Source organism: Amia ocellicauda, chromosome 4, assembly GCF_036373705.1.
Source record: "Amia ocellicauda isolate fAmiCal2 chromosome 4, fAmiCal2.hap1, whole genome shotgun sequence".
Classification (NCBI taxonomy): domain Eukaryota; kingdom Metazoa; phylum Chordata; class Actinopteri; order Amiiformes; family Amiidae; genus Amia; species Amia ocellicauda.
Genome location: NC_089853.1, coordinates 20,913,118 through 20,934,502, shown reverse-complemented (window position 1 = coordinate 20,934,502; position 21,385 = coordinate 20,913,118). Strand labels below are relative to the sequence as shown.

Here is a 21,385-nt window from a genome sequence, read left to right as displayed (position 1 = left end):
GTAAGAATGCTTTCAAAAATAGACATGTTAATAGATTTGATTTAACTAAATGCAAAGTGAGTGAACAGAACAAAAAATCAAATCCATAATTGTTGTGACCAACCTTTGCCTATAAAACAGCATCAATTATTCCAGGTACACTTGCACAAAGTCAGGGATTTTGTAGGCATATAGTCAGGCGTATGATTAAACAATTATACCAAACAGGTGCTAATGATCATCAATTCAATATGTAGGTTGAAACACAATCATTAACTGAAACAGAAACAGCTGTGTAGGAGGAATAAAACTGGGTGAGGAACAGCCAAACTCAGCTAACAAGGTGAGGTTGCTGAAGACAGTTTACTGTCAAAAGTCATACACCATGGCAAGACTGAGCACAGCAACAAGACACAAGGTAGTTATACTGCATCAGCAAGGTCTCTCCCAGGCAGAAATTTCAAGGCAGACAGGGGTTTCCAGATGTGCTGTCCAAGCTCTTTTGAAGAAGCACAAAGAAACGGGCAATGGTGAGGACTGTAGACACAGTGGTCGGCCAAGGAAACTTAGTGCAGCAGATGAAAGGCACTTCATGCTGACTTCCCTTCGCAATCGGAAGATGTCCAGCAGTGCCATCAGCTCAGAATTGGCAGAAAACAGTGGGACCCTGGTACACCCATCTACTGTCCGGAGAAGTCTGGTCAGAAGTGGCCTTCATGGAAGACTTGCGCCCAAAAAGCCATACCTCTGACGTCACAAGGCCAAGCGACTCAACTATGCACGAAAACACAGGAACTGGGGTGCAGAAAAATGGCAGCAGGTGCTCTGGACTGATGAGCCAAAATTTGAAATATCTGGCTGTAGCAGAAGGCAGTTTGTTTGCTCAAGGGCTGGAGAGCGGTACACAAATGAGTGTCTGCAGGCAACAGTGAAGCATGTTGGAGGTTCCTTGCAAGTTTGGGGCTGCATTTCTGCTAATGGAGTTGGGGATTTGGTCAGAATGAATGGTCTCCTCAATGCTGAGAAGTACAGGCAGATGCGTATCCATCATGCAATACCATCAGGGAGCATTCCGATAGGCCCCAAATTTATTCTGCAGCAAGACAACGACCCCAAACATACAGTGAAAGTCATTAAGAACTATCTTCAGCATAAAGAAGAACAAGGAGTCCTGGAAGTGATGGTTTGGCCCCCCAACAGAGTCCTGATCTCAACATCATCCAGTCTGTCTGGGATTACATGAAGAGAGAGAAGCAACTGAGGCTGCCTAAATCCACAGAAGAGCTGTGGTTAGTTCTTCAAGATGTTTGGGTCAACCTACCTACCGAGGTCCCTCAAAAACTGTGTGCAAGTGTACCTAGAAGAATTGATGCTGTTTTGAAGGCAAAGGATGGTCACACCAAATATGGATTTGATGTAGATTTTTCTACTGTTCACTCACTTTGCATTTAATTATTTGATCAATATACTCTATTAACATGTCTATTTTTGAAAGCATTCTTACTTTTACAACATTTTTTCACACCTGCACAGTCTATATATATATATATATATATATATATATATATATATATACACACTCACCTACAGGATTATTAGGAACACCATACTAATACTGTGTTTGACCCCCTTTCGCCTTCAGAACTGCCTTAATTCTACGTGGCATTGATTCAACAAGGTGCTGAAAGCATTCTTTAGAAATGTTGGCCCATATTGATAGGATAGCATCTTGCAGTTGATGGAGATTTGTGGGATGCACATCCAGGGCACGAAGCTCCCGTTCCACCACATCCCAAAGATGCTCTATTGGGTTGAGATCTGGTGACTGTGGGGGCCAGTTTAGTACAGTGAACTCATTGTCATGTTCAAGAAACCAATTTGAAATGATTTGACCATTTGTGACATGGTGCATTATCCTGCTGGAAGTAGCCATCAGAGGATGGGTACATGGTGGTCATAAAGGGATGGACATGGTCAGAAACAATGCTCAGGTAGGCCGTGGCATTTAAACGATGCCCAATTGGCACTAAGGGGCCTAAAGTGTGCCAAGAAAACATCCCCCACACCATTACACCACCACCACCAGCCTGCACAGTGGTAACAAGGCATGATGGATCCATGTTCTCATTCTGTTTACGCCAAATTCTGACTCTACCATCTGAATGTCTCAACAGAAATCGAGACTCATCAGACCAGGCAACATTTTTCCAGTCTTCAACTGTCCAATTTTGGTGAGCTTGTGCAAATTGTAGCCTCTTTTTCCTATTTGTAGTGGAGATGAGTGGTACCCGGTGGGGTCTTCTGCTGTTGCTTTGCTGCATACCTCGGTAGTAACGAGTGGTTATTTCAGTCAAAGTTGCTCTTCTATCAGCTTGAATCAGTCGGCCCATTCTACTCTGACCTCTAGCATCAACAAGGCATTTTCGCCCACAGGACTGCCGCATACTGGATGTTTTTCCCTTTTCACACCATTCTTTGTAAACCCTAGAAATGGTTGTGCGTGAAAATCCCAGTAACTGAGCAGATTGTGAAATACTCAGACCGGCCCGTCTGGCACCAACAACCATGCCACGCTCAAAATTGCTTAAATCACCTTTCTTTCCCATTCAGACATTCAGTTTGGAGTTCAGGAGATTGTCTTGACCAGGACCACACCCCTAAATGCATTGAAGCAACTGCCATGTGATTGGTTGGTTAGATAATTGCATTAATGAGAAATTGAACAGGTGTTCCTAATAATCCTTTAGGTGAGTGTATATATGAAGTGTCTGTATACTGACTGATGTGTCCATTACCTGTTCTTCAGTATCCATGTCAGAAAGTCTAGGGAGACAAGAAAGGCGAGGTTTCCCTCCTCCATAGTTAAGTTGTATCAGGTCCTCTCAGCCCCTGACAGGAAAAATCATGTGGTTACACAATTACAGTACAATAGCCATTCAATTATGATCATGGCACATCCCACAGTGGAGTAGAAGTGAAAGTACGCACGCTTTCTGTATGACATGTGGCCATTTGTGGTTTTATTATATTTCAGTATGTTAAAAACGCAACCCAGCTAATGTTGTTACTCACTGGAGAACTTCCAGGTTGTTTTTGCACCTCTCCCCACTCCCACACTCCACTGTACATGTTTCTTAGTTGAAAGTGGCACAACTTTCAGTTTCACAGACCCAATAACTGTAGCAGGACTGGGCTCTTGCAGCAGTTCACTGGCAAATCCCCAACCAGTCTGTAACTGGACACTCACCCTGTCAAGTGAGAGATAAGATCTATAAAACACAAGAAGCAATTTTGGCATGCTTTTCTAATGTAAGCCTACACCAGGAAGAATATGCAAACTAAATACATTTTAAACTAACATTTGGAGTTTATAACCTCAGCAAACCTTTTGATGAATGGCTGAAGGAATATTGAACATTTCAACTGTAGTGAGAGAATCTAGACCTTTTAAAATAATACTGGGATTTACTAGCATTATTTTCCACTTCCCCTTTTTAACACACATTTTGTACAGCATAACTACTTCCATAACCAAGCCATTTCAGTTTTAAATTTGATTTATTCATTCCTGTTGCTGGAGATCCCCTATCCAGCAGATTTTAGAGGTCACCCTTGTATCACCAATTTATAAACACCTGGAAGTATTTCTTTCAATCAATCAATCAATCAATCAATCATTTTTTCTCTGTATAGCACCCTTCACAGGTGGTTTGGTAAATTCAGTCCTTTAGAAACCATTGGAGCAATTATCTGAATATTCACAGCCTCATGAGGGAAGAATTGCCATGGTTGACTTGCTTAATTGATTAATAACTCACATATATTTAGAAATTGGTGATTTAGGGTGACCTATAAGATGAAGGGGATTGGGGCTCTCCAGGACCAGAATTGGACACCCCTGCATTATAGTGATCTTGCTCCTGTGCCAGTCTCACTGGCGACTCCTTCACCAAGCAATTAGTTTAATATGTGTAGTACTCACTTTTCCACAGAAGAGGGCGGCAGAGCTTACATATCCATATTGATACCCTTGTGTGGTGCGCATTGGCTTCTTAAAGAGGATTTTTGTTATTTTCAAGTATAATATCAGATTAATTTGAATACATTAAAATGTCCCAAGTTCATTTTTACTTAAAATCTGCCCTTAAAAGAACAGCCTATTTTCAGATCTGCTTTGAACTTCCTCAACTTTCACTGTCAACAACAGTATATGTAACGCACCCCAGACAGATGGTGGGAGCAGTGATGCCAAATCTCCATTGTTGCCTGATCCTGATCTGAAGCAATCTGTTCATGGATTAGCTTTGGTTTGCCATATTCCCCTTCTGGAAAAAAAAGTGGCTATATGACTACATGGGACTTACAGGGTTTGACTCAAAACAATTCCCCAGGGAGATGGATGCATGTGTTTTGCACTGCCTAAAAAGTAGGCCACTTCCAAGAATAACACGACATAAAAATGTTTTTCAGATGCTTATTTCTACATTCTTTAACATTTAGTTTATAAGCGGGTGGAATTGTTCCGGCCCATTCCGTGTGCTTTAACTGTACCCGCTTTTATTTTATAGCCCACACATCTTAAATAGTTGAAAAGGTATATTGTAGAAATGTACCAGCAAAAGTATTGAGTGAATGTAGGTGTCCTTCTGTAATGGTGGTATTCTAAAGTGAGAGAACCCAAGTCTCCTGCCAGGTAACTCCTGCTTCTCAGAGAAGTGTGGTGTGAACAGCTCATGTCAGAACAGTCAAATAAAACAAGAAACAAGAGGACTAGTTTCATTAAAAAAAAAAGTTTTATTGGTTTTTAAAACCACTTAGAAAACCTCAACATGTGAGCACTTTCAATTAAAAAAAAAAAAAAAAAAAAGAAATAATAAAAACTTTGCTGAAATGCTATCGCAACATTATCAAACTACTGTACGTTCAGCTGTACAACAGACAACATTAACACTGGGGGGGAGATTAATCTGCTACTCTAAATGAAAATGATGGCAGGGGGAGCAGCTCTAGAGGGACAGTGAAAACTTACAGTGTGGGAGAACATTAATCACTACTGAATGAAGCTCTTGTGCATTCCCGGAAGAAAATCTAGTTCCTTCATCAAAGTCCAAACATCAGTGCTTATTAAAATGGTTTTGAGCAATAAAATAAAAAAATTAAAAATTCATGAATTTTCCTCACAAGAAGAGATGCAAAATATTTTTTTTGTTTTGTTTTTTTTAAAAGTATAAGAAAAAAAAAAACATCAAATAAAACAGAATTCAAAAACTGAACATACTGAACAAGTACTAATTTGAATTAGTAAACATCAAAGAACGTAAGTAACGTGTTAAGTGAGCAACTAAACCTGTCTGGTCAATGCCAGTATTCATTACAGCAAAGAAAGTGGTTACGAAGAATACCTAGCACTGTACAATAGAATCCAATACACATGCACCCACGTGATCCGGTATCAACGTGGTGAAGATTTATTTTTATTTTTTAAATCCTGTTTTATATTCTCATGTATGAGAATGAGTAAAATAATTATCTCATTGAGATCAAAGCACATTGCTACATAAGACAATTAAAGTTGTCATTTTTTTTATGACACTTCACCTTTTTTTTCTTCTTCCCCCCCTCCCCAAATTTATTTTGTTAAGCTCCTTATAAAAATATTTTTTTTTTTTTTTTGCGGGCTTCAATTGTTTTGCATTTGTCCTAAAAGAGGTGCCAAAACCTAGGTTCTTAAAAAGTTTAGTGCAATAATGTGAACCTCAGAAAGCTTGCTGAACTTTGAACCATAGAATTTCCAGTGTCTGCTGCAAAGTTCTGAGCACAAATGTCTCTGTCACAGAGTTACACAACCTGCAAATGCATCATAACACTTTTGTTTTTCTTTAATAAACCATGCTATTGTTCGCATTCAAATTACATTTTTCATCTGCCAAGACAGAAAATGTAAATCTTAAAAACAAAAAAAACAATAAAAATAAATCTGACATTAATCACCAAGCTAGAATCTGAACATAAGCAATCGTCTGTACAAGAAATGGGTCAAAAGCTAAATACTCACTATACGGAACTGGCTATAGATCCAAAATGATCAGTATATTCTGAAGATGCACAACACAACTGAGCATTATGATCATTATACAGTGTTTTGATGTATTCCATTCTCCCTGCAGCTCTGGAACTGCTCAGGAGTGAAATCATTACAATACATATACCAATTTAAGCCTATTCATATCCTGCTACATTGTTTTTTAAACCCAGGCAGTAGTGTTATCAAACATGCCTTTCAGAAAGAAAGAAAAAAAAAAAATCCCAGTGTTATAGAGAAGCAACCCACTTTAAAAGTGACACTTAATTCCAATTTTTCAGATGCCATAAACTTCAGCTTCACCCTTTCAGCAAACATCAACTGAACTGTGTACAGATGAATGGCCCTTCTGCGGTGGTGGATTGGGAATGGTAATTCGACAAGTAGTTCTAAACCGCAATCCCATCTTCTCTTCAATATCAAGTTGGACAGCTTTTCTTTGGTATGGAGATAAGGCTTGGAAGTGCTGAGTCTCTAAAACCTATATTGCAATACAACGACTCCTAATAAAGTGTCCAGCTTACTTTGATAAAATGACCAATTGGAACAGTCAGACATTGCAAAAATACCCTTAGGTGGTCAAGGAAGACAACATTTCACCTCATCTGTCTTAATCACGCTGTTGCTTTAAAATCAGGAAAGAAGGTGCACCTAGATGTCTAAGAGCTGAAACCCGTTATCTCAGAAGGTCGTGGTTTGGAGTATCAAGGGTCAAATTTACTGCTTTTTCTCAGATAAAACCAAACACTGCCAAAACATTATCAGAAGGACACATCCAAAGAAGTCAGAGGGCTCAATAGTAAGAATCTTTGCTCCTCTACAAATAATGATGAACGGTAACACAGCATTTTCCACATGGATAGATCTGATATAAAACCAAGCGCAATTTATTTTCATTGCTTGTTGATCCTGGCCTGATCGTTAGTCTTTCCATTTCTTACAGCAATACAAGTCACCACAGATGCAGTGAGGCTCAGTCATTTCCACAGAAGAATCTCAATGTTCCCATTCATCAAGTTTCTTGCATCTCTGAACATTTCACCCATGAAGTCAAGAGAACACAGCAGAAAAACCTCAGACAAAAAACAATTTAGGTGTTGACAAGCAGGTATTCTCCAGGTCATATCCAAAATCCATCATTCTGGGCAGTGGGATTGGGTAATCCAGTAAAATATCTTTACTGTAGTACAGTAAACACGAGGTTAGATCAAAAGTGCATAGGCACAAGAAAATACAAATTAAAAGAACACCCAGACAGAAGTGAAGGTGTTCAGTGACAGGGGAGCACTAGCATTTTGTTTATATATATATATATATATATATATATATATATATATATATATATATATATATATATATATATATATATATATATATATATATATATATATATATATAATGAAATAATATCCTTACTGAAAGTACTAGGTAAGATCTTTTAACTTCATGGGTCAGTCAATCCCACATGGGATTTGGATTTCCTCCTTCCCTTCCACCACTTATCTCAACCACTACACTACCATTGAAAAGCATTATGTCATTAGAGCCATTTTCAGGTCTTAGATGGAGTTAATCAAATTCAGTGAAAATTTGTAATAAAATAAATGCAGTCTGAGACAGTCAATTCTCATATTCTGCCAGCATTATCATACTGACTTTTTATACAAACACACGTACGCAGATATACACATACATACAAAATAAGATGGATTATGAAAAGGACACTGGGATACTGCACTGAACAAGAATGTGCGTAATAACGTAAGACTGAATGGATCAACTTTTTCATTTATAAAATCAGACGTGCTTTATGTCCCAGCCCAGCTGCCACGGGCTTACTGCTCAGCACGGGTGTGCAACGTACCAACAGGGTGCCATGAAGACCGAAGACTGTATTACATCCTATGAAAAAGCAAAACTGAACAGGTTTTTCAGTTCAACAAAATTCATGGACATTGTTTAATGATCAGATTAAGCTGCTCCATTATTTTGTCCTGATTATAAAAGTATTACTTCCTATAGCTCTGTAAAAGCTGCCTTCATAGGTCTTTATTGTACAAATGTCATATTATATTACCCTTTAAAAGTCTTAAGGCATACTGCAAATACCTTACAATGACTTGCTGTAGATAGAAACAGCCTACAAAGTATTCCCTCGTGCACATCTCAATTTGTGTGAAAAAACAAAAAGAAAATAGCAATTTCCCTGTAACTTATGTGGGTATTACTTCCCTTCTCAGAAATAGACAGTACTTGTAAGTACAGGTTTTAATCAAATTTCTCAGGAATTCCAATGACTAAAGATATACGAAAAGCTCTACCTTGATTTGGTATTATCTTTTTTCAGCACCTGATAGCAGTTTCGCTGCCCTTGTTAACCTGAAATATTAAGGAGATAAAAGCCTTGAAGCACACGCTGCGAATAAAAGCTGCTAAAACTTTTCCTCTCTCTTCCATTCCCATAAAGCCATTAATTAAACCTTTCTGGGTTCTCAGTAAAAATATACAGACATTATGAGGAAAATAAAAATGGAGTGAAATTCATGATGGAATGTGCACACATCTTGATTCCACCCCCGCCCCCCCAAAAAAACACCAATAGGAATTCAGAGCCACCTTATGATCCCATAATGGTATGTTGGATGACGAGTATTGTCTAGATTTAAGTGCAGCAAGTACAGCAATCTGCTGGACGCAAGAGCCTTTTGTTGATTTTGTACATTTTGTTAAATATGACAAGTCTGTTAAAAGATGACACAAACATTTGCAACAAGAAACCCTAAGAAGAACAGTGTAAAGCAGCTGATTAATTTCCTCATTGGAATCTGTCCTTATACAAGAAATTACCTTCAGTAATTCAGGGTTTTTTCTAAGAGGAAACGCATAGTAACACAAGCTGTCAAGCCTTCCTATACACACCTGTACTACGCAAAGTGCAGACATGCTTATGCTAATGCATATATGCCTTTCAATTGTTGATTCTATGATATACCATGATATACCATGTATTTCTCTTGTCAGGGAGAGGCAGGGGGCACAGGGGTACACAGCACTGGCGACTCGCTCTGATGCAGCAAACATTTTGAAAAACACTATTAAGAGTGATTGTGTTCTGGTTTTAGGCTGGCACGTCTCACTGGACAAATGTGATGTGTCCAGATTCTGATGCAGTGTGCTATACAAGTACTTTTTTTTGTGTGAATAATTACAAAAAACAGAGATAAAACAAAAAACAAACATACATACAAACAAACCAACCAACAAACAAAATAAAATACATTAACCCAACATTTCCACTGTAGGCTGGTCTTTGCTCTCCAGCCAGTCAAAACCTGTAGAGTTCACAGTCTCATTGCAAATCTGCTGGAAAAGTGGATCGTTCTTCAGATCTTCCAGTGTAGAATCTTCATATTGCCCCTGCTGCCGATTGGGGTCAAACAGTAGATTTGTGTCTAAAGTGTTCAGGTCATTGATGCTGCTTGACAGCTCAGAGGCTAATCTGATGTCACTAGAAAAATCAGATGCCACTGCATTGAGTTCAGATGCTACCTGGCCCACGAGCTGCGAGCTGGGGTTAAGACCATCCTCCCCCAGGAGATCCTTGACAGTGCTGGTAAAATCTAGCTGCTGCTGCTGATTCTGTGGCTGCAGCTGGGGCTGATTCTGCTGCTGCTCTTGCTGTTGCTGCTGTTGCTGCTCTCCAGGATCTGATTGTGCTTGGATGTCCCCAGAAGGAAAGCTGCTCTGTTCATTTCGGTTGTTTTTCATGAGGTAACTTGGCTTCTGGAATTCATACGCAGAAGAGCTGGAATTGATCAGAGTCTGATGGTTGGCACTAGGGAAGCTGGGGGTGGTCTCGAGGATCTGCGTGAGATTCATCCGGGCGGTGTAGTTGGAGGGCAGGTTGTTTATTCCCAGGCCCCTCACTGCATCGTCGCTGTCCGAGTCCATCTTGCTCAGTAGCACATTGGTGATCTTCTTGCTGTTGCTTTGCGTCTGCATTGGCGCAACCTCTGTCTGCATCATCACATTTAATGGGACCGATTGACTCCTCTGAGCCATGTTGTTGGCACTGCTATCAGGATGGCTGTTGGTGAAAATGTTAAGCACCTCAGGAGTCACGGGGGTGTTGAAAGGGTTGATGTTTGTCCTGGGGATATTGGACACAGAGTAGATGGTGCTGCCACTCAGGTTCCTCTGTCGCACAGCTGGGCTAACGCTGCGACACCTGTTCGTCCCTTTGTTGTCCAGTGGAGCGGGCACCGCAAAGCCCTCCTGCTTGTTGAGGTTCCCCATGGCAACCACTTGTTGCTGCACCGGGGAGATGGGTGTCAAGCGTCCAAAATGTGAATCGTGATGCCTCGACTGGGACTGATAGGACTGCCCAGGAATGGCGAAGGCGTGCGGCTTGCGGAAATGGTCGTCCACTAGATCCTGATAACTGGGGAGGAGCCCCAATCCGTTGTTTGAAATGGCAGAGTTCACTCCCCCGCTGTTGTACCCGTTGTTCATCCACTCCAATTTGGCCTTGTCGGGGTGGGTGGCCATGGGCCTCTGCATGGGCTTCACAGGGCTGCTAGAGACAATGCTGGCATCGTGGTACCCTGTCATGCTGGAGTTGATAGGTGTGAAAGCAAAGGGGTTCCTACATTCCACTGGGCTGGGTGGCACGCTGCTGCTGCAGTTTGAGTGTGGTGTCCCGATGGGGGTATGTCGGCTGCTGCCCAGTGCGCTGTCGACAGGCGTGGTGGGGGCCATGCGAGAGCAAGGGCTTTCCCGCGAAATACCCTGCCCTACTCCCATCATTTCTGAGGTGGGGGTAGGGGTAGGGGTAGGGGTGGGTGTGGGCGTGGGTGTGGGAGTGTGGATGGGAGTGCTGCTGCTGTGGGCCGAGTGGTAGAAAGGGGTGCCCACTTGATGAGATGACATGATTGCCCCCTGGGTTACTGCGGACTGACCCTGCACCGATAAATCGACACAGCTGCCATAAGCCTGCAAGCTGCTGTTCATTTTCATCTGCTCCTCCATCTGTACTAGCTCCTCAACAATACTGTCCTGGGTCATCTCGTCATCAAAAGGAAAGTAGTTCTCGTTGGGCTGAGATCCTGAAAAGTCCATATCAGGATGGAGGGACAACTGACTGGAAGCTAGTGCCTGGGTCATCATGGGCAGCTGCTCCATGCCTGGGGTCTGAATCTGCTTGTGGCCTTGTACCTGTGGGGGATAAGCCTGTTGCTGAACACTGTCAAGCTGGCCTGCCTCCCAGTTCTTCAACTCACTGACTGCAGATGTCTCAAGCATGGCTGAATCTGTGGAGAGGACAGAAGGGTTGCTTGTGATATGCTGCAGTAACGTTTGATCGGAGCTGCTGCTGGCAAGAATGCTGGTGTCCATGTTTGACGGGGCTCCCTCTTGTTTTACCTTGATCTCCTGTACAATCTGTGGTTTGACAATAGTCTGGAAGCCAGTCGCACTTGCCATGGGAGTGTCAGACAGTGCCAAAATCCGTGTGGGAACTGTGGAGTTGAGCTTCACAGTAACTTTTCCTGGCGCAGTTGCTGGTGCACTTTCAGGTTTGGCGAGCAGGACTGCCTTGGGCATCTTCTTTGTGGCCGCATTGCTGCCCACTTTCTGGCTTTCCACACCTCCGAAAGACTGCTGGGAGATGAACACCTTCTTGACAGGTGGAGTGCTGGACTCGGACACCAAACTGGTGGAGCGCTTTCGAGGGCTTTTGGTGCCCTGCCAGTTGTCCCTGGGTGAGATGGTAGCAGTGTTCCCATTGGATGACAAAGTCATGCTGGTGTTTGGATTAGAGACTGCAGGTAACAAAGTGCTTTCATTATTATTGCTGCCAGCAGAGGCTGCCACAGTGTTGTTTGAAAGGGACTTTGTGTCGCATTTGGTCCTTGTTGTCCCATCAAGCCTCAGCTCGCCGCAGCTTGGGGACGCCTTGGCGTGAAGGGCAGGGTCGTTTGCAGCCCTGGGTTTAGCACCGCCCTCCCCATCACTCCTCTGACTTCCCGGGGTGTCCTGAGTCATGGTCAGCCTCTCAGTGCTGAGGGCCTGACTTTCATCAGCTATGGCTTCAGGCTCCATTTTGATCTCAATAGTGGGAGTAGTGGCCACACCGCTGGATTTCATGATGGGAGACTGGAGGGAGGCCGTGGAGCTATGTCTGGACTGGGGCCCAGGCCGTAACTCCTCAGAGTACCCTGCCCCGCTGATGCCAGCAGATGCTGGCCTGATGGTGGTTGTGCTGCTGCTGCTGCTGTTGGTTGTCAGAGATATTGCTGTCATCTTCACCACGTTGACGGAGCTCATGTGCGGGGTTGGCATAACAGTCTTGATGGGGCTGTTGGTGATGAGCACCGTGGTGGGGGAGCGCAGGGTGAGGGCGCTGCTGACTGAGGGCTTGGGGAGGATCTGGGGGTAGCGGTGCCGGGCTGAGCGGTCCCCCACTGGGCTGGCCGGGATGTTCTGGACGGTCTTGGGGGATTGTTTCACAGACTGCATGGACTGGGTGACAACTTGAAAGTTCACCGGCAGGACTTTGCCCTCTGCTGTGCCCACAGGGCTTGGGGAGGTTACCAGCTGTCTGCTCCTCTGTACCTGAGGGCAGAGAGCAGGAGGCAGAGTTTAACAAACCTTTCCCCTGAGGTATCAGACAGTTATGAAATAGCAAGGAATGGAACACACCAACACACACAAATGAGATGCTAACACGTCAACCCATCAAACTAATTAGGATTGAAATGGCTAATGGACTCTAGAAATTATAAATTAACCATTTATTAGTAGTATACTGAAATTAGCCAGGCTAAAGTGATGGTACAGTACCGTGATGGGGCTGGGGACAGCTGCAACAACGATTCCAATGGTGGGTTGTGGGGACAGCAGTGCTGGGCTCCCACATGGGATGCCAGGCCCCACCCCGGGTGTTCCTCCATCAGCCCTCCTTGCCTGCGCCTCCCCTGGCAGAGGGGAGTGCAACTTCTGCTCCTGCTGTTTCTTCTGGATCTTTCTCTGCAGCTGCTGCTTGGCATCAATGGAGGGAGAGGGCAGAGTCTTTACCTGGGGCTGGAACGAGCTGGTCTCAGCTGTTGGCACAAATGCTGATGCCTGTGTTGGTGTTTTCATCCCTACATAAATGAAATAGTACAAGTTTACAACTACACCCAACACATCAATATATTATATACACACACACACTCACGGACACATATATACATTTTTTTCTTAAATCAGCATCTCTACACGTATGGCAGCCATTCCATTCATATTTTTATTTGGAATGTGGGAGAAATGTTGTCAGTAGTTTACAGAATAAAACAACACAGTGCAATATTATAATCATGCTAAAATTCCACTGATCACCACTAGATGGAATTCTTTCACCTTAGATGGCAGCTGCATTGTGGATTTAATTTTGTGAAGAAAAAAACCAAACACATTTTCTGTATCATTTTAGATCAATTTGTATATTAACAATAATATAATTCACAATCTTTTACCCTGCCGCTTCTCTTAATAAATATATGCAACTTTCCAGAGTTCCTTCTTCAGTGATAGTTGCTCGGACATGGGTGCCCACCAACTAAATAAATGGGAGTATCGCTGCTCTTGGTGCACGTTCATCCTCTAGCAGACTAGCAGCAGTTGTGTTATGTATTAAAGACAGCCCAGCAGAGCAGCTAGTGTGTGTTAGCACAAACCACGGAAACAACACAAACGTACTGCCCGGCTTACCTGTGGGCGTCCCAGTCATTACAGTGAGAGCCGCCACTGATTTGGTACCAATGTAATGGCTGTTGAGAAGAAAGCGTGCAAGATCCTCCACTGAGTCAAACTGGCGGCTCAGGACCTTCTGTGCCCATTCGCAGACCAGACCGCAGGCCGCTGACCGCACTTCCTCCTCCGCGCTCTGCAGCTGCCCTGAGGGCTCTAGCACCTCACACTGCAAAACACACCCTTCTGCTCAGTCACTCACCCTCGGGCTGGCCCTGTCTCCGTCCACATCCCTGCACAATCCCTGCCCTGACCTGCACCATTCCAATGCCATCCCTATTCTATCAGCTGCCTCCAGCTTTTATTATTTTCACAGCCTATCCTCAGCATTCTCCACAAGGCAAACCACATCATTCAAGAATAGGCAACAGTATTGGGTTAAGGCTAGGCCAATGCAGATTGCTGTGCATGGAATACACCAGTCTGACCTGTCTCTGCGCAACTTTGTCACAAGTTACAGGTGTGATCACTTTTCTTTCTGAAGGAAATACACTAGCGAATACTAGCCTTGGAAGAACAATATAAACCGATGTCTACTCAAAATATATTACATAAACAACAAAGCAGTAAAGGTAGAGTGATTTAAAATATTTTATTTATGAAGTAATTATATATATATATATGAATTGAATAATTAGGACAGCTATACAGTTCTCTATTTTTGATTGGCATGACTGAATCTACAATACAACACAGATCTATTTCCCCACAAAAAAAGGCCTCTAAAATACTTCCCCCACACCTTGATTAATCTGTGTAATAACACTTGTCCTTCAGCAAGCTCTAGATGGAGGTGATGTATAAAGCGGCTGTGTGGCCAGGTGAACGCTGCACTTACCCCATCGCCTGTTTTATGAAAGTCCAAATTGGGCAATGATGGCATGTGGACAAAAGCCTTCTTCCGCAGTCCACTGTAGCAGTACGTGAAGAAGAGTTAAGATTCAATACTTGGGAAAGAATGCAACAGACCAATACAACAGTTTCCTTTAAAGAAAAGATCATCTCTCTTCCGTTTGGAGGATCACAAAAACTTCTGTGTTTGTTAATTTGTTAAATGAAAGGTCTAAAAAAAATGAGGGCATGCAATAGACTAGAACAGTTTATTTTTCAATTTCGATAGAAAAGGAAGGGACTTGCGCAGCTGTCTTACTGAGTCAACCCAATGTACTCAATACAATCAAAACTTTGACAAATCGCAAGATACAACCCTGTACCCTATTGTGGTTTCATGCATCGTTAGTAGCCACTATTTAGAATTCAAAGCTTTGATTTGTTTAGCCCTAAGTACACGAGAAAAATATATTTTTTGCAAGAATAAAATCCCTCTGAGGCTACATTTGAACTTCAACAAACACATATGGAGCGCAGCCGCTAATTTGATCAATTTAGGCAATTTGCATCACGGTGCGGTTATAGGCATCTGATTCAGTGCATACGATCACGCAGAAGAAGAGCCCAAGGGATGCAAGGTGTCAATCACAGCAAACTGTTGTCCAGGGCATTATCACCTACGACTTGAGATTGATGTTTCTCCTAAAGGGTCAGTCAAAAATCATTCCACAGCACTTCACACCTTAAAACCCACTTCTCCACAAGCTATATCTCATTGTTATCTCCAAATCCTAATCATCTATAATGATTTCTTAAAACTATAATATATGCCACTGCATTGCTAGACTAGGATCTGCACTGCATTTAATAAATTAACTCCCTAAGTATTTAACTAAATACTGAAATGCACTGAAATGGTTTTATGTTTCACAGTTGGCCACCACTGATATATGCTCTATGAAGTCTCTTAACGTTAACAAATGTTAGCAACATGTTTGCAGTGAGTAGCCCCCAAACATTCAGAGGACACAGTGAAGGGCGGATTGTCCATCTTACGCAACTTGTAATAGTAGTTACTCATGCTCAACTCTGTATTCAAGTCTTCATAGCCCTGTAAATGGATGGGCTCTAAATGGATGACTTTGTACAAATATGTCGCAGCAACTCAAGTGTGCCACTCAATATCCCAGTGTGTAATCTAGGTACACTTCAGCACCTGTGACTGGAAACCAGTGCAGGCGCACCCCTGAAGAATTCCCCTCCTTTTACTGTAAATGTCATTTGTTAAGTGAGGGAAAATACTAAATCAGCCCGGTGGGACTAATCAGAGGTAGCAAAGGGCTGAGTGCTGACGAAACAAGACGACAAATAAAATCTGGTCAGAGTGTAAACTTTCAATGACGAGTCATTATTAGACTGGCGAGGCACAGGACAAATTTGGAATGAAAAAAAAAAAAGATATATATATATATATATATATATAAAGAAGCAGCTATATTCTTCTGTAAACTGCCCCTGTAAACATTCAATGCTGGTTTGATTTACACCGGAGGTCCTATTGAATTTCAGTTGCTATTGCAACCACTAAAACAAACAAGGTCTATTTCTGAAAGCAGAGCATCTGTGTCAAAATAAAATTTGCAAGCATCTTATACCAAATTCATCCCCTTCTTCTGCCCTAACTTACAACAACAGTCTTTCCGTGAGAGTTTGAAAAAGGTCCCAAATTGTAAATTATCTTTCATGCTTGCTTTATCCTTTTATTTGATTGATTGATTGATCAATCACAGAAGAGGTTACACTAGGTGACCATGTCAAAGTACAGATTTCTAGAAAACACAATCTCGGTTAAGCAGTCTTTCAAGAACATTCTCAAAACTTTGATTTCCTAAATGCCCCAGTCCTCCCCCACCTCCCCTCAGGGCTGTTGCTTTATTTGTTGATTTTGTTTTTTAGTTCTATATTTAGTGGCTAGATGAACTACAACAGATGTTCAGCAACCAAGTGCAGAGGGGGATTATGGAAAAAGTTCCAGAGAAGGATATTTTGATTTCCCTCTCATGCCCAGGCGACGGGCCTTCATGTTCGGAAAGACGTTTTTCATTATCTTTCCAAAATCAGCCGCACTCAACGGATGGTAGCCAAGATTGTCACAATAGCTCCTGGAAGATAAGACACAGGTGGTCACTCTGAGGATAATGTAAAGAAAACCTTGTGGTTTATTTTCTGTATCAATATACAAATAAATCAATGTAAATCTACACACTCACACACTTAATAATATATATATATATTTTTTTAAGTAAATCGCTGGCAAGATTCTGAACCATTATTTCATGTGATCTGTGAGAAAACATGTTAAAAAGCCAGAATAAGAAAACATCAACACTGTCCATAATAATAATCATCATTAAGATTATAACAACTAAACATTTCCTCAGCATTGCTTATGTGATGTTTCCATCACAGCACAGAGCAGCAATAGTGTATTAAATCTGTTCATGCAGAGATGTTTTATTACACATTTTTTTGGTTTGCCCTCTGCAGACTCTTGCAGCCCCTGTGTGGCAAGCCTGCACTCACTTATACTCATCGTAGACTTCCTGTTTGGGCAGCGATGTCTCGGGGTGCTCTTCTAGGTGGTTGCGGATCCAGTTGAAGGCATACAGCTGCTGGGTCCGGCTGGATGACATGGAGCTCTGGTCACTGGCAGAGACAGGGCTGTTAGAGTATTTAAGGGTCAGAAAAACCATTTGCATTACACTTGTTTAATAGACAATATATATACACCGATCAGCCATAACATTATGACCACCTGACTAATATTGTGTAGGTCCCCCTTTTGCCACCAAAACAGCCCTGACCCGTCGAGGCATGGACTCCACTAGACCTCTGAAAGTGAGCTGTGGTATTTGGCACCAAGACGTTAGCAGCAGATCCTTTAAGTCCTGTAAATTGTGAGGTGGGGCCTCCATGGATAAGACTTGTTTGTCCAGCACATTCCACACATGCTCGATTGGATTGAGATCTGGGGAATATGGAGGCCAAGTCAACACCTTGAAGTCGTGATTCATCAGACCAGGCCACCTTCTTCCATTGCTCCGTGATCCAGTTCTGATGCTCACGTGCCCATTGTAGGCGCTTTCGGCAGTGGACAGGGGTCAGCATGGGCACCCTGACTGGTCTGCGGCTACGCAGCCCCATACGCAACAAACTGCGCTGCACTGTATGTTCTGACACCTTTCTATCAGAACCAGCATTAACTTTTTCAGCAATTTGAGCTACAGTAGCTCGTCTTTGGATCGGACCACACAGGCCAGCCTTCGCTCCCCACGTCCATCAATGAGCCTTGGCCGCCCATGACCCTGTCGTCGGTTCACCGCTTTTCCTTCCTTAGACCACTTTTGATAGGTACTGACCACTGCAGACCAGGAACACCCAACAAGAGCTGCAGTTTTGGAGATGCTCTGACCCAGTCGTCTAGCCATCACAATCTGGCCCTTGTCAAAGTCGCTCAGATCCTTACGCTTGCCCATTTTTCTGCTTCTAACACATCAACTTTGAGGACAAAATGTTCACTTGCTGCCTAATGTATCCCACCCACTGACAGGTGCCATGATAACGAGATTTTTCAGTGTTATTCACTTCACCTGTCAGTGGTCATAATGTTATGGCTGATTGGTGTGTGTATATATATATATATATATATATATATATATATATATATATATATATATATATATATAGGTGTGTGTGTATCTAGAAAGGCAAGTACTTTAAGTGCACAGTGTTTAAGCATCAGGAAAACCTTTCGAGTCGCAACTGTTCTAGCTTTGTAATAAAAACAATTACACAAATGCATGCAAGAAGGTGCATGTCTAGAAATGTATGCAGTCTATCAAGGTCCTCTTTAACACAAGAGTTTTCAAATGTTCAGACAACAATTTTCAGATTACACCAAGATTCCCTGATCAAACGAGGAATAAATCCATACACTGTTGTTTCGATGACAATATTTTAGGTTCCCTCAAAGTACGGCAGGTGAAAATATGCAAAATAACGAGCACAACGCAATTTGGGTATGGAAAAGATTAATGAAATGACAAATTACCTTTTATCATTGCCATTGTTGGGGCCAGAAGGCAACTTAAGGTAGAGGTAGAGTTTTTCGATGTCTGTAAACTTCTCAACATCTTGCTGTAAGAATCAAAAAGGTGGGGGTGATTATAGTAACAGTTTACTATAAGTATGATTACAAATGGCCTGGCATGCAATTTAAATAGGCTAATAAATATATTAAAATCCTCAGAGTTCTGTTGTCTACCAGTTTGGATGCACTTGCTTACATCTTTATTTGAGAATTTTAAACTGCACCAGATTTCCAGTCTTTGTCTCTCTTTCTTCTTTTTAATGAATTGGAGTCCAAACATCGACAGGAAAAGATTTTTCTGCACTAGTAAGTATATGTCAACATACTTAGAACTTGCTTGTGCCGTACAGATTAAATAAATAAATAAATATAATTTGGCAGATACTCCAGATTGTGAAATGGTAAGCGCATTCAAGAAAAGCTAACATTTAGATTACACTGTTGCTTGAGTGACTAACATTTTGCCGAGGGCTATTTTTAATAGCATCAATGTAGAATGATACTACAATGTTTCCAATGTCTAGACAGTAACAGAGTGGTGTCTGTAGCTCTGTTTACAAGTGTCAATGAAAGGTTGGCGAATTGTTCTCAACTGACCACCCCTGGAAAAGTCATGCAATGTACTTATAGGGTTATTGTGATGGGCAATGGGTTGATTTTTATTACTTAAACTTATTATAAACCACACAGGAGATCCCAGCCAATCACAGAGCAAACATTCCTATACCTCTTATCAGTATACATTCTAATGGTGCAAATTTTAACAGGATATTGTTTTTTAATGAATATTTTTGTAACGTTTAAACAGGGTGAAAAAACAGATCGGCTACTGCAGGTCAGTTACAGCGGATCCTGGAGCAAACCATTTTTAAACAGGTTAATACATTGTGTGAAAGACGGCACTTGCTGTGTAAGAGATGTAATTTCACACAGCTCGCAATATACAATTAGACAGACCCCTAACACAATGTATTAATTTATATAAAGGACAGGGCAGCCTAACAAATGCAGGCACTGGGGGGACTGAAAAAAAAGATCCAAAATAAATACTTCAAACTTCTGAAGGTGAATGCCACCCCTACATCACGGTTTATGTGGCTTTCCCAGACACAATACAACCAATAAAATAAACATCAAGTTTATATCCCTTAACATCTCTATGTGATGGGAACATTCAGGAAGCTAGCCATATATATATATATATACATATATATATATATATATATACACACAGTACTGTGCAAATGTTTTAGGCAGGTGTGGAAAAAATGTTGTAAAGTAAGAATGCTTTCAAAAAGAGACATGTTAAAGGATTTGATTGATCAATTATCTAAATGCAAAGTGAGTGAACATAAGAAAAACCTAAATCAAATCCATATTTGGTGTGACCACCCTTTGCCTTCAAAACAGCATCAATTCTTCTAGGTACACTTGCACAATGTCAGGGATTTTGTAGGCATATAGTCAGTGTTTGATTAAACAATTATACCAAACAGGTGCTAATGATCATCAATTCAATATGTAGGTTGAAACACAATCATTAACTGAAACAGAAACAGCTGTGTAGGAGGAATAAAACTGGGTGAGGAACAGCCAAACTCAGCTAACAAGGTGAGGTTGCTGAAGACAGTTTACTGTCAAAAGTCATACACCATGGCAAGACTGAGCACAGCAACAAGACACAAGGTAGTTATACTGCATCAGCAAGGTCTCTCCCAAGCAGAAATTTCAAGGCAGACATGGGTTTGCCAGTGGGACCCTGGTACACCCATCTACTGTCCGGAGAAGTCTGGTAGGAAGTGGCCTTCATGGAAGACTTGCGCCCAAAAAGCCATACCTCCAACATGGCAACAAGGCCAAGCGACTCAACTATGCACGAAAACACAGGAACTGGGGTGCAGAAACATGACAGCAGGTGCTCTGGACTGATGAGCCAAAATGTGAAATATCTGGCTGTAGCAGAAGGCAGTTTGTTTGCTCAAGGGCTGGAGAGCGGTACACAAATGAGTGTCTGCAGGCAACAGTGAAGCATGGTGGAGGTTCCTTGCAAGTTTGGGGCTGCATTTCTGCAAATAGAGTTGGGGATTTGGACTGAATGGTCTCCTCAATGCTGAGAAGTACAGGCAGATACTTAACCATCATGCAATACCATCAGGGAGGCATCTGATTGGCCCACATTTTTTTCTGCAGCATGACAACAACCCCAAACATACAGTAAAGTCATTAAGAACTATCTTCAGTGTAAAGAAGAACAAGGAATCCTGGAAGTGATGGTATGTCTGGGATTACATGAAGAGACAGAAGCAACTGAGGCTGCCTAAATCCACAGAAGAACTGTGGTTAGCTCTCCAAGATGTTTGGGCCAACCTACCTGCCGAGTTCCTTCAAAAACTGTGTGCAAGTGTACCTCGAAGAATTGATGCTGTTTTGAAGGCAAAGGGTGTTCACACCAAATATTTATTTGATTTAGATTTTTCTTCTGTTCACTCACTTTGCATTTTGTTAATAGATTATATTGATCAATTAACGTCTATTTTTGAAAGAATTCTTACTTT

General features: G+C 41.9%; 1 protein-coding gene across 1 annotated transcript in view; it reads right to left on the bottom strand.

The window, feature by feature from the left end:
* Nucleotides 1-7,423: 7,423 nt before the first annotated feature.
* LOC136747963 (DNA-binding protein RFX7) overlaps nt 7,424-21,385 on the bottom strand; it is a 47,663-nt gene continuing 33,701 nt past the window's right edge. Inside the window, exons 3-9 of the mRNA XM_066701339.1 lie at nt 18,792-18,877; nt 17,264-17,386; nt 16,726-16,842; nt 14,688-14,772; nt 13,811-14,018; nt 12,902-13,203; nt 7,424-12,673 (exon numbers count right to left, since the gene is read on the bottom strand). Coding sequence (XP_066557436.1) covers nt 9,341-12,673; nt 12,902-13,203; nt 13,811-14,018; nt 14,688-14,772; nt 16,726-16,842; nt 17,264-17,386; nt 18,792-18,877 — 4,254 coding nt within the window. The 3' untranslated portion in view covers nt 7,424-9,340. The remainder of the gene's footprint in view (nt 12,674-12,901; nt 13,204-13,810; nt 14,019-14,687; nt 14,773-16,725; nt 16,843-17,263; nt 17,387-18,791; nt 18,878-21,385) is intronic.